Genomic DNA, 14,323 nt, shown 5'->3' on the forward strand with positions numbered 1-14,323 from the left:
CCCTGCCATTTTTTGGAACTGTGATAAATTTACTCTAGTTTCTAGATGAGAATGAGAATAGCTTCCTATCATAACATCAAACCAGAGATTTTTAAGAATTGGTTCAGTTTTAATTTCCTCATTTACTCAAGATTTAACATGTTAAGTGTGGCAAGACCCAGTCAGACCCACCGGTGGGTCATACCACATCCATGGTACTATGAAAGATGCTCTGAAAACAACAAAGCTGCACTTCGTGTGTTGAACCAATATCTTATGTATGGTATGTTATTGTTTGAATCCATGATACTTTACTGGTCTACTTCACATAGTAGCAGAGCAGAGACTTTTTTCAGACTACCATATTCCTCCAGTTAATTTCTGAGTCCTTTGAGTAGACCAGAAAGGTATTTTGGATACCAGCATTATCATAAATGAGATACTAGTTTAAATCTTGAGTAGATAAAGAAATTAGAAACAACAGATTCTGAAAAATCTCTGGTTTGCCACTATGCTACTTCATAGTATAACTGTTATAGGACTCAAATTGATGTCTACAGGTCTACTTATAGGACTCGGAAACTACTGGTAGTACACACATATGTATGTTCATCAAAATAATTTTCCAAGTGTTTATTTTGGCTATTGACGTATATATTTGTCTATATAATTTAAATTATATTTCTATACAGATGGATTCCAATGAAGAAAATAAAAGCAGTGATGATATAATTCAGGAATTGTTGTCATCTTTCACAGTTAAAGAGCATACAGCAACACCTTGCCTTGATGGTAAGCATTGATGGTTATTTAGTACCTATTGATATTAACTATTAAAATAGTATATAAAGACCACCTCAACTCTTTGTATATTTTACTTGAATTTGCTAAGCTTGAAGTTTCTATAGAGATGATAGAAGATCTATTTAGTTTCTAAAATCCATGGTAGCAATTTCAAGTTTCTAACTAAGAAAGAATGTATGATCTGTGTTGTTGAAATTTGGCCTAGGCCACAGTATATATCAGTGATGGTTCAGGACATGTCAAGCTGGAATTCCAGAGAAATATTAAATTAACCAGTATGCATAACATATTGGACATGAGCACAACCCAATCACAGTCTGGAGAGGATGACATCACAATCCCACAACCAATCACAGTCTGGAGAGGATGACATTGCAATCCCACAACCAATCACATTTTATACAGAATGACATCACAATCTCACAACCAATCACAGTCTGGAGAGGATGACATCACAATCCCACAACCAATCACAGTCTGGAGAGGATGACATTGCAATCCCACAACCAATCACATTTTATACAGAATGACATCACAATCTCACAACCAATCACAGTCTGGAGAGGATGACATCACAATCCCACAACCAATCACAGTCTGGAGAGGATGACATCACAATCAATCACATTCTGGTGATGGACATGCACCTGCCCAAAAATGACAGAAGCTTAATGCATTATCCTAGAATTCCAGCCTGAGTACATTATACTCAAATATATCACTGTCTACATTATAGTATATCACATATGTTCTGATGGTTACTGTGTAACTACGTTGAACACTCAAAATTAGTATCCAATTAGTTTCATTATGAATCCAATCCTTTTATTATGTATTATGTATCCAATAAGTTTATTGTATCCAATAAGTTTTATTATGTATCCAATTAGTTTTATTGTGCCACAAATGTTGGAAGATTTCAAGTAGAAGGGATGGGACTCAAGAAGCCAGTAGTCTGAGAGTCTTGCCAAATTTCTACAAACTCTAAAGCTGAGCTAGTTTTCTTAGGTAGTTTAGAATGTTTATGGTATTTTATGTAATAATAATGGTATTTAATGTTGCAGATGGTGAGAACAACAAAGGAAAAGCTCCACTTCATTCCAAAGACGAGCCTCAAACATCTGGTTAGTTGCAGAGACATGTTGTCTAAAGTAGGTACATATTCATAATATTATTGTTGTTTATATTGCAGAAGTGGTTCTTTCATGCAGGGTTGAAAATTAAAATTGTCAAATGGCTGGTAAATTGTAGTAGTGCGGCTTCAGTTTAATTCACTTGTTTATTACAGCTTAGGATGAATTATGATGAGATGAAATTAGCCAGTCTCCTTCTCATTGAAAGTTTACTATCCTGTAATTCCTAAAAACAGGCAAACCCCCTCGACGGTCTGGGGGGATCACCATTGCTTGTTTGAAGGACAGCGTTGTGCTGCAGGAAGTTCAGCGCTCCGCTCAGTGCTCCCAACAACAGCTTCCAGCAGGTTGGAACTTGGGAATGGGGGGCCATATGAACAAGGCCAGTATGTATTATTTTGGATCTAAAAATCTAAAACTATTTTACTTGATGTTTAGCTGATATTTTGAACCAGATCAAGTCTAGAACAATCCTTGAATATGAGTTTCTGCTTGGATTCCAGCCTGCAGCAGCACAGATGTGCAGGACTCGGCGTTGGCTAGCAAAGCTGCAGCTGAGCCGCTTGTCTCTCAGAGCAATAAATCAGGTGTGTAAATAAATAATTCTTCTGCTAGCTTTATTCCGTCCAAGTGAAAACATTCTGTCTGAATGTGTATAATTAGATATTATTTTTGCAAATACTAAACATTCAATATGATATGGAGTTAATAATTCTTTTGAGATTCTGATATGCAAGACATCCTCACAATATTTGTATAGCTGGTGAGTATTTATATTACTAATTCTTCAAATCAAGACAAAAGAGGGATTATGATGCTGTACATGTACATTTTTGCTTGTTAACTTGATTTATTTTTTCTGGGCAGTTGAAAATGATAAGAATCACAAGAAGCACCATCACAAGAAGAGCAAGGAGAGCAAGTGTGAGGATAACTCGCTTGCACGTCCTAATGATGAGGCTGATGATGATGTGGTGATAACTTCAGTGCAGCCGTAAGCTATGCATCAAGATTGCATTATTTCAGTTCTACTATCCTATATTTCTTTTTAGTTTTTTAATATGCATTTTAAATAGCATGAATCGAAGATATTACAATATTGTGGTTGTTTTAAAATACTTAATTGCATTGGCCTTGTCAAAGAGAACAGAAAGAATTTGATGGCCTTTCTTTGTAGTTGCTTCATCAATAAAGATTAATATCCGTTCTTTGTAACTGATTTTTAGCGACAGTAACTTTAGTTACTAGTCCATCAGATATGAATAACATTGACAATGGTTTATGTATACATAGACAAAGTTTCAAGTGGAAGTTTTTTAGCCAAGTGCAGTCCATTCAATATAATATACTTTTAAATTATCAAACTTGATCGATTTTAAATCATTTTTCGCCTGGCTTTATTTACCGTAATCTATTTTTATCCCTGTTAATCGTACATTTAATTTCATACATTTTTCCCCTCACAGAAGCAGGAAGAGATCTGCATCGCCTTCATCATCCTCACATCGCCACAAGAAATCTCGGCGTTCTGCTTCTCATAGCAAGAACCAGACATTGCAGTCTTCTAAGTCTATTGATGAATGTAAATCTTCATCTCCTAAATCGCTTGACCAGCGCAAATCTCGTTCTAGCAAGTCACCCAGCGTCCATAAATCCCGCTCAAGTAGATCGCCCACTAGTCAAAAGTCTGGTTCCCGCAAGTCACGATCCCGCCGATCTACAAGTCGGCATAAAAAATCGAGATCCAGTCGATCTTCGAGTCGGCATAAGAAATCAAGATCTAGCCGATCGAGGAGTCGCCACAAAAAATCGAGATCCAGCCGATCTTCGAGTCGGCATAAAAAATCAAGATCAAGCCGATCAAGGAGTCGCCATAAAAAATCAAGATCCAGCAGATCTTCCAGTAGACACAAAAAATCAAGATCCAGTCGATCTACCAGTAGACACAAAAAATCAAGATCCAGTCGATCTACCAGTCGGCATAAAAAATCACGATCCAGTCGATCTTCCAGCAGACACAAAAAATCGCGGTCCAATCGATCTCCCAGCCGGCGGAAAAGATCGCGATCTAGGAAGCCTGGAGATCATCACAAATCTTCAATAAAAAAGTGAGTCAAATTGAAGACAGGAGCTACGTTTACTAGACTGTGATGCGCGGTTTGCTGGACTGTGATGCGTGGTTTGCTGGACTGTGATGCGTGGTTTGCTGGACTGTGATGCGTGGTTTGCTGGACTGTGATGCGTGGTTTGCTGGACTGTGATGAGATAGAAATAAATTATTGACTGGCATTAATGGAAATCTCACTAACAGCAATTTTTGTGGCAGGGAGAAGTGCGATGACGAAGACTGCGTCAAGATCCTCAAGGATAAGGTGGGTTCCTACACGTTCCTTTCATCGCTCCTACTTCATCTAACTCTGTTAACGCCTCAGCGCCATTATCACTCTGCATTACTTCATATGCAGTATCATTCTGCAATAAATGGTTTTCAATATAAACACTGGCATTGCCTGCTAAGTAATTTGTAGCGATAATATTTGCAAATACTTATAGTTACTAATGCTAACATCTATTATCTCTTAATGCTCCTTATCTCCAGTGCCTCAGTACAAAATATTTGTTTACAACTCGGCACTCCCCCGCGCAGGTGACGCGGAAGCGGCTGTTGGAGATCGCGCGGCGTAACGCCCTACAGTTGGTGTCCAGCGGGGTCATCCCGAGCTCCCTAGGGCCCGTACCCCCCGTGGGGCCTGGGTCTGCCCCCGCCTCCCAGCCCCGCAGCATTCACGACCTCACCGGTATGGCCTTCGTCGTGGGTAATTGCTGGTTGTCATCAGCATTGGAATTGTTAAGGCATTATCGGCAACTACTTCGTAAATGTTACCTCAATTTTTTTGACGAGCCTTTAAATTATGGCAGCATATTGCCGATACATCCTAATTGTCTTTCAATTTCTTCCTAAAAGTTTCACCAACCATCAAATTATGGCGCCTTTTGGTAAATTCATATAGGTACTGTTTGCACTTTCAGGACATTCTGAAAAATCCGTATTTCACTTGACTGTTTCAAACTATACTTAGGGTACCCAAATCCTACTACTCTCTTCTTTATCCCATTTGTTGAATTCGTAGGGTACCCAAATCCTACTACTCTCTTCTTTATCCCATTTGTTGAATTCGTAAATGAGCAGCGTTCTGCAAGCAGCTGGCTGAGTCTATGAATTATCATGAGCAGCGTTCTGCAAGCAGCTGGCTGAGTCTGGAAACTACAGTGACGATGGTGACAACGGGCTCGTCGGGTCCGACGATGACGAAAGTGAAGAGGAGGATAAATCTGAGGCACCGTTTACCTACAGTGGCAGACATCCTTTTGCTCTCAAGGACAAGCCTATCACGATGAACATCAGGGTATGCTTACAGAACTTCTTATATTTTCCTGCAGAAATAATATCTGAAAGTTTATTTATTTCTATAATCCACCAATGCACATCTGAATTTAGACATGTCACTGTACAGAAATCTTTCTTCATTTTTCACTTTTATACTGATGAAAAGCCATAATTTGTTATCTTTGTGATGATTTTCATCATTAATGTTGATTAAATTTGTTCATGAATTCATTAATATCATTATTGATTATATGAGCAGAACGCCCCAATGCTGCCTGTGAAAAGCAACGCCGAGCGTCTCCAGGAGAGCTCGAAGCTACGGGAACAGTTCCCCGTCTCGAGTGGCACGCATCACAAGCAGAAAGATGATGGCGGTGTGTAATGTGATCAATTATACCTGTGACGACAAGTATACATAAGTATTTATTGTGTTCAGCTGTGGCAGGTTATTATTCTATCTTACTGTTGAGAGATCATTTGTCTGGGCTGATTTGCGTATGAAATGATTTTATTCTCAGTGTCATGTTGTTAAATGAAGAATTTACTGCATAATAGTGGAGTAAGTGGTACCTGAAAACTCACTTGTAGGGCAGTTACAGCTATATCAATACAATTACTGTGCAATTACATCTCCAACTAGGTAGAAATAATAATTAATGTTATATATTAATTGCTACTATTGAATATATGATATATGAAGTATCAACTCCTGCTTAAGCTTACAATTAATCTAAACGCGGTGTGGCCTGAGCAGGTTGGACGCCCGTGGAAGCGGCCTCGTCGTCCAGCCAAGCCACCCCATCTGACAACACCGAGTCTGCTAAGGATCCTAAGGATCAAGTATTTCCTACAGTGGACGAGGTATTATTTTCCTTCAGGCAGGGCTTCAAAGGGATTAAATCTCTGAATTTATTATTATTGACTAATTATTGTTAAAAAGCTTAATTTATATCATTGTTGTGACGAAATGGGATTGTGAAGCTGAAATAACATTGCTAGTTTTAAATTTTGTTGTGTTAATGAATGTAGTTTTTAGTACACCTGCAACTACTACAGAGCCAATCTACATATGCATACCATAGCATAATTGAGTTATTGTACGTTGTACTGCAGCCAAAGAACTAATGATTAAAATGATATTGAGTAGGTTTAATTTAGGCCCCGGTATTATTAATAAACCCTTGAAATCTCTTGTGTTAATTTATTGTTGTATGTTCGGATGCCTGATAAGCTTGCGATTCAAGACGAAAGATAAGAATTCTACTTTGATATATTATACTGCACATAGATCACTGCATATTAAGTGAAAATCATTTGCTGATGTTGTTGGTCCTCTCGATGCGCCGACCCAAGAAGCCCGCGTCGCCTTTACCCGATTTTGATCAAGACCACAGCAGTGACGCGGAAGCTTGATGATGTTGATAGTTGTGCAGTGGATGTTGAAGGATGATGATACTAAAGTGGATGCTAGGGATGTTGATAATTGTGAGGTGTTGAGATGAAGTCTGTGTTGGGCTTAGTTGTTTTTCTGTAGTGACAGCGTCTGGTGCTGTATCGCACTGTTATTTGTTTGGGTGATTGTGGATACTTTGTTTTAGCTAAATATCTGTTGTTTACCTGAGAATTGGAAGGAGGTTTTGGTGGTTATGGCAAAGGCTGAGGGTGTGTGACGTGACTTGAAGGTATGATTTGGGTGCTGCCTAGTGTAATGCTTGGTGCCTTCTTAATGGTCTGTAGGCGTTTCTGCTGTGCGTAGGTGGTGTAAGTTCAGGTGTACTGGCATAGTCCATCACAGTGCGTATGGGATGATGAAGGTGGTGGAAGATGTTGGTGGTGAATGTGCAGGTGGCGGAAGATGTTGGTGGTGAATGTGCAGGTGGCGGAAGATGTTGGTGGTGAATGTGCAGGTGGTGGAAGATATTGGTGGTGGAAGATGTTGGTGGTGAATGTGCAGGTGGTGGAAGATGTTGGTGGTGAATGTGCAGGTGGTGGAAGATATTGGTGGTGGAAGATGTTGGTGGTGAATGTGCAGGTGATGGTACCTGCTGGGAGGTGTGGTACCTGCTGGAAGGTGTGGTACCTGCTGGGAGATGTGGTGCCTGCTGGGAGGTTTGGTACCTGCTGGGAGGTGTGGTACCTGCTGGGAGAGGTGGTGCCTGCTGGTCAGAGTGCTGGAAGGTGCGGTGCCTGCTGAAAGGTGTGGTGCCTGATGGAAGGTGTGGTGCCGGCTGGTCATGTGTTGGATGAGTTCAGCTTGATGTCTCTACCAAACTGCAGGAGGATGGACGCTGTAGACGTGTGGTCCAGTCAACTGATGGAAAAGATACTGTGGGTCTGGGTGACCTGGCCACACCTTCCCGCAGCATCACTCAGTAAAACTCTCCCTTGGTGAACCCACAGCAAGGGTGAGAGTGGGTGACTTGTTCTCGAAGAGAAGAGAACCGCAACTGCGAGCTGGTGAAGTATTTAGCTGTTGGAACAGATCCTATTTTGAAACTATTGTACTCACTGACCGTTGATTTGGTATTTCTGCAGGATATAGCGAATCTGAATCTTTCCGAGATGGTATCAGAGCGACTGCGTGCAATGCGGAACTTGCAGGAAAACCCAAATGACGCGAATGCCAAAAAGAAGCTGGATGCTCTTCAGGAAACAGTGAGTGCCTTGCAATGATTTTCATTTATTGCGAAATTCTATGTTTTCGCTCATTTAAGAGTTACTTTAAGAGGCAAGGGTTTGGTGCCATGCGACTATTGTACACTTTCAACTTGTTAAATGTTCATACTACTGCTGTTTTGAATTTTTCGGTCTTATTTTTTTACATTCTGAGTTCGAATTGACTTTTTTTATTTGAGATTAGGAAATCGGGGGTTCACCTTGGAACTCGTTTAAATTCAAGTGCGTCTGACGAAATTGTAAACTTAATTTATTTATGTCTTTCTAATCTGTTTGTTTTCCAGATGTCGAAATGGGCGTTGAGTAAACAGGAGCCCGGCAAGTTCACTGGCACAACAGGAGTGAAGGTCTTGAGTCAACAGGAGCTGTCGTCTGGTCAACAGGCGTGGGCTAAAAAGGTCACCACATTACATTTAAAAAGACATTTAAGTTTTGCTTCGAGCCTTCGATGCGGTATTAGCTAACTCAGTTATGCTGGGTTATCTTCATTTTTTAGGGCACATTTTTTACTTAGATGCAATACCTCAAAAGATTAATTTACCGTACTAAGTTCATGTTATAAAAATCTATTTCCATGAGAAATTTCTTTTGAATGTTGGCTTCTAAAACTGAATCTTATGCGTGTATGTAAGTGTCCCAAGAGATACAAATTTGAAATGGCTAATGACCTTAAACCAACGACTAAGACTTTGTATAGATTATTAATATATTTTATATAAATTTCCGTAGAAATGAAGCTGAATTTCAAAGATTAATTATGTAAAATTAGTCTTATTTCGTTGTCACGCAGCGGGATTGTAAAGCTGGAATGAATTATTTGATTTAAATTAGTTTATGTTAACTTATCTCGAAAAATATGCAAGATGATAACATTGGCCCTTTATAGGAGCAACTAATAACGGCGAAGCCGGTGTCGTCGGCGTTTGGTATGCGCATGCTGCAGAAGATGGGCTGGAACCCCGGGGAGGGCTTGGGCAAGAACAAGGAGGGCTCGACCACTCCACTACTGCTGGAGGTCAAGACTGACAAGAAGGGTGAGTGAGTGATAGTGTTGCATGGATGGAATTAATTGTCGATGATTGGTGAGTTACTGATGAAGTTGGTGGGTTGGTGCTGAGTATGAAATCGGCCACTTGTATCTAATTTTAAAAAAATTTGGCGATTTTGGTGAGGTGGAAATAGAATTAAAGGATTTGAAAGCAACAAAAGAAGTGGAATAAACGGTTTACTGATATGCAGTTATAGTGTAATTCCCTATATACACTGCAAAGTGTGTAAATTTTTCTTGAATATTTCTTCTCTCTTACCGCTATTTGTATGAAGCTAGTTACCATCTGGTGGAGAGACTGGCCAAGTTCCTGTTTTGGATGATTACTCATGTGTATATATAATTTTTCTATGGTATGATATGTGGGATTGATTAGCAGGTTTCCACATAAAATTAGATTTTCGGATAATACATTATTGCGACTTGAAAGCAATGATTAGATATTACAATATTAGATTAACTAAATTAAAAAAAATTAATCGAATGGGAAAGGAGATTGCTTCTAACATCGTGTTTTTGAGGAAAATGTTTTCAGAGAAATTGCATTGATTTGCTTCACATTTTTTGTTCGTGATTTTTGACTTAAGGCTTTAACGTGTCTTGGTCTGATTGAACGTGTCTACTTCAATTTTTTAAATAAATCTAAATATATTTTCTAAATTAATATAGTTGTACTAATTGATTATATGTGAGTTTTTAGATACCTTAACTGTCGGTTGAGGTGGTCCTTGACGCGTTTTCTTGAAAATATTCTAAATTCATAATCATAATATTTCAGTCGGTGATTGCGGCTCACCTGAATATCTAACTTGTCATAATTGTCATAATTATATTATTCACTTCATAGATAATTTCTCTACATTTGCACAAGGCTAACATTAATGCTAACTACGCCATATTGGTGTTAATAGTTCAAGACATTAAATGCTCATTCCATGCATACATGCAGGCTTCCACGCCCAGGAGGAGCTGACGCCTGTGAAGCCCTCCATTCCCATGACCAAAACCGTCGCAGGTAAGGCGAGCAGAGCCCTTAAACTCCTTGAATATTACGGTGATTATTTGAGTAGTTATGATGACCGTTAATCCTTCCATTACTGTTATTATTTACTTTAAAAATTTATGTTTACCGGTTTATAGATTAACGAAAGCCACGTTTCGTGAGGCTGTAGTAAATAAATTTGACTTCCTGCAGCACATTAATTTTAACAGTCGTAACAAGGTCATTTTCGCGGTGTAACATTTCGAGTGCATTTATTCAAGTGAGTAGTTAGTTACCTTCATGGTTATTGAAAATGATTGAAAACATTTCATGAATTGAGCATAATTCGAAAAAAAAACTATTTTAGCATCCAAATTCCAACAAAAATTTCGTTTCGAGCCCTAATATAAGACTGCGTAGTGGCAAATGAAAGAATTTTTCGTTAACCTCCATTATTGCACTATTGAGTCCTAAAATTATTTTATTATGTATTGTGAATATCAGCATTAACATACATAATGAGATATTGTACAAAATCTTGAGATAGATCTCGAAATAAAAATGAGTTGGTTTATTAAAAAATCTTTCGTTTGCCACTATGCTTAAGAGTGACTATTGCGTTTTTCGAGGTGGTGGAAGTGGAGGAGCTACGCCGAATAGTTGTTCGCTCGACACCTTCTCCCAGCTGACCAAACTCCTGCTGGATCTTCGCAACTCTGCTGCTGCTGCACCCGCGACTTCAAATCCTTTGCAGTTGGCAGCGCTCTTAAACTTGCTTGCACTATCATCTAAACTCAACCAGAATACCTCGCCACACGTGAACCAGACTCCTGTCCCCCTTATGAACCTGAACCTCACGCCGCACGTGAACCAGAACGTTACATCTCTCCTGAACCAGAATTTCACGTCTCGCGTAAGCCAAAATACTACGTCTCGCTGGACCCAGAATACCGCTTCGCTTGCGAACCAGAATACCACGTCTCACCTCAACCAGAATTTCACGTCTCGCGTGAACCAGAATGCTACTTCGCACGGGAACCAGAATGCCATGTCCTACGGGAACCAGAATGCCATGTCCTACGGGAACCAGAATGCCATGTCCTACGGAAACCAGAATGCTGTTTCCTACGGGCACCAGAATTTCACATCTACAGTGAGCCGGAACATTGCGTCTAACGTGAGTCAAGTTCTTCCTACCGTCACTGGCTCCACTAGCCACAGGAATCGCTAGTCCATTCAAAGGGAAAAATATTTCATATTTGCTCATAATTGTATTGATTTTGAGGCATTTTTCATTTATGAGCCGCAATGTGATGGCGATAATTTAACTAATATCGTGACTCACTCCTCAACCTCCACCCCTCGCTAAACGCAGTCTGTACTCGGTCGAATTTTCATGGTATTTTCCTTGAACTTCTAAACCGAACTGGCGTCGTCCTGTGTTTTATTAGCTGCTCAATTTTATTTGTTGAGTAAACAATAGATGCATACCATGTTGCTTGGTGAGAGTCAAGTGCAGTGTGATGTCTCGTGTTGGTGTCATTTGCTGGCTACTCATAACGTTCCTGTTGCCGGTGCGTAGAGCGGATATTACTACATATTCCAATGGCCTATGAAAGATCTATTTTGCAGGTGTTTTTAGATATGCGACTGTTTTTGGATATTTGAGTCTTGTTTCGCTGTACAGTTTTCGTATTGCATTATGCCGTAGAAATGAAAGTATGCGCCGATTTTTTTGCAGGCAAGCACCCCGTCTCAGTCCTTTCCGAATTCTGCATCAAATCCAAATGGCAACCTCCACAATTTCAAGTGGTGCATGATTCTGGACCAGATCATAAGAAGAGCTACCTCATGAAAGTAGGTGTTGGGCTTCTTTTGTCAGCTCTTTTATTAGGTCACTATCATTTTCTCCATAGAATTTATTTTCCCAGGAATAAGCTACTGATGCCGTGATGTGTTAATGCCATTATTCTTAACGCACTGCCATATAATCTCGCTGTCTAACCGGAGTTCAGTGCTTCTGCAACTCTCTTTGGTGGGAATATTCAGAAAATTGTCGAGTGACTTGTACGTAGATTGATTAGATTTCAGGAAATATTTCTTATCAAGTAGCCATTGCTCTTTGCTCAGGTCATAGTGAACAAGCTGGAGTACCGCGCCTCGCAGATGGCACCCACCAAAAAGCTGGCTAAGGCGACGGCGGCAGCGACATGCCTCATGGCTCTGGGCATCACGCTTGATGATCCTCAACCAACACACATGGGCATTGGTGGCTGCCAATCCTCTTTATCTTCTTTTGGAAACTCACCTGTGGTGCAGGGAGCCTTTCCTCCCCCAGGCCCCGTGTCGAACTTTACCCTCCGTAACATGAACGTCCAACAGCACCTCCCCCAGCAACACACCCGGCATAGCGGCGCCTACAGCTGCGGCGTTACCGGCCTGCAGCCTCTCATGTCTATTAACACCTGCGATTTTGCTGGCCGCAGTGGCAACGTCAATATAATTATTGGACCTCAATTACCGCAATCAGCCTCGTCATTTAGCCTCACCATGCACGAAAACAAACCCCAGCCAGTCCCCTTGTCATCTGTTAAGGCGTTTCCCCCGCCGGGAGTCAAACTGAACTCCTTCCCTCCACCAGGACGTTCTGGCCGACCTTCCCATCCTGTAGCTGAGCGCGGCTCGCAAACATCTTCAATTGAAATGCTTTGATAAGCCATACTTACCAGGCATTTCATGATAAATTGAGTGCTTGAATTATTTCAATTAGCCGTGACTGGGCAGTTTTTGACGGCTGTAGCTGCGTACCCTGCAATACCTCTAAGTCAGCGCTCAATTCTAAGTAGCGCGGACATTTAGTTGCGCCTGAAAATATCATTTTGGGTTATTTTGTTTGTCTCCATAACGCCAATTATTATTAGAACTTTTAAATAATCGCGACAGTATGCAGAGACATCATTTCATTGTGACCCGCAATGTGGATGATAAAGAGTTAAGCCCTACACTCGTCCATTATTTATCACCATCTATGGAGATTCTGCAATTTTGTGCAAGACTTTCTTCACGCGTTTCTAGTCGCGGTGAAAATGAACAGGAATAATGAATCTAAAATTTATTCATTATTAGAAATTGAAAACAAACCAATTGGAAATTTCAAGACTGTCAGTAAAACTGCATGATTGCACTGCCGCAGAAATTATTAGATCACCACGAATAGCTGCTGTTCATATCCACACTTCATACGTAGACACCAACTTCAAAACCGAACACTGAACGATATAATGAATTACAAAGAGAAATGATACAGATGCACATTGAAATAGGCCGTTTGTTGCATGCTTCAATGTTATTAAACTAATGAACTTCTCTCTGACTAGAAGCTGAAAGCTTTCTTAGCTCTACACATTTAACAATCATTTTGGGTTAGTGTTGCATGCCGCAAACACAAATAATTTATTTTAACATATAATAAATCATTAAAATTAAACCTTAATTTGGGCTCAATTATTGCAGTTCTCGTCTATGAGAAAAACTTCCAAGTGCATCAATCATTTAAAACAAGTAGCGCCACATATATAACATATAGCGTGCTACCTCAGCCTTGCTATTCATGCTGTAGGATACTATTATAATATTCATAAGGAAGATTACAAAACTTCTTCACATTGAAGAATTGAAAAACGAGGGCCAACGACTATGAGTTAGATTTGTGCCACTATCGTCGTAGCGACGAGTTTGAATTTTGGAAACTTGTAATAGGGAAATTATAAATTTTAGATTAGCGCCGACCTGCGAAGTCTGGTTGAGTAATCAGTGGCAGGTCGACTGACTGATTAACCTATGTAAACTTGTATCTCGTTCTATAGTGATTAAATAGAAGTTTATTTTGGCTTTGTATCACACATACTGGGGAAAAAATTTGGAATAGGACCCTGAATTGACATCATACTCGCTAGTCCATAAAATCCTGCTTGTAGTTAATTCTTCCTGGCGTAATTCAGTACAGCTATCTCAACTGTTTGTCTACCGACTGTAACTTCAGCCACCAATCATCACCTATTAATGACATAGACGGCGATAAATATATCCGTAGATAAATAGTAAAGACTTTGAGAATCATATATGTCACACTATGCGTGGCTAACGAGACTATACAGTTGCCACTCGTTTTTAATCACATGATCTACTTAAAGATTTCATTCAATATCTTTCGTATGACAATGCTAGTATTGATGATGCTCAACTGGTCTACTAATAAGACTTTAAAAATGAAAAGCAACTAAAGCTCTTGTTTGCCGTCATGGCCGCACTGG

General features: G+C 39.9%; 1 protein-coding gene across 3 annotated transcripts; it reads left to right on the forward strand.

Moving 5' to 3' along the window:
* Window positions 1-670: 670 nt before the first annotated feature.
* Window positions 671-13,012, forward strand: LOC108683216 (protein SON). 3 transcript variants are annotated; one of them, XM_047882452.1, is made up of 18 exons: window positions 671-771; window positions 1,848-1,907; window positions 2,153-2,263; window positions 2,417-2,503; window positions 2,784-2,910; window positions 3,383-4,024; window positions 4,243-4,288; window positions 4,564-4,714; window positions 5,151-5,323; window positions 5,564-5,678; window positions 6,059-6,165; window positions 7,840-7,959; window positions 8,265-8,378; window positions 8,867-9,014; window positions 9,978-10,043; window positions 10,640-11,187; window positions 11,752-11,867; window positions 12,141-12,208. In XM_047882452.1, the coding sequence occupies exons 1-17, from the start codon at window positions 672-674 to the stop codon at window positions 11,863-11,865; spliced, it is 2,829 nt and encodes a 942-aa protein (XP_047738408.1). In that variant the 5' UTR covers window position 671; the 3' UTR covers window positions 11,866-11,867; window positions 12,141-12,208. The 3 variants fall into 3 exon arrangements, with proteins under 3 accessions (XP_047738408.1, XP_047738407.1, XP_018028000.1); XM_047882451.1 differs by lacking the exon at window positions 10,640-11,187 and having other exon boundaries at window positions 12,141-13,012; XM_018172511.2 differs by lacking the exon at window positions 10,640-11,187 and having other exon boundaries at window positions 2,420-2,503; window positions 12,141-13,012.
* Window positions 13,013-14,323: the final 1,311 nt, after the last annotated feature.

This window comes from Hyalella azteca, unplaced genomic scaffold (genome assembly GCF_000764305.2).
Source record: "Hyalella azteca isolate HAZT.00-mixed unplaced genomic scaffold, Hazt_2.0.2 contig10500, whole genome shotgun sequence".
Lineage (NCBI taxonomy): Eukaryota > Metazoa > Arthropoda > Malacostraca > Amphipoda > Hyalellidae > Hyalella > Hyalella azteca.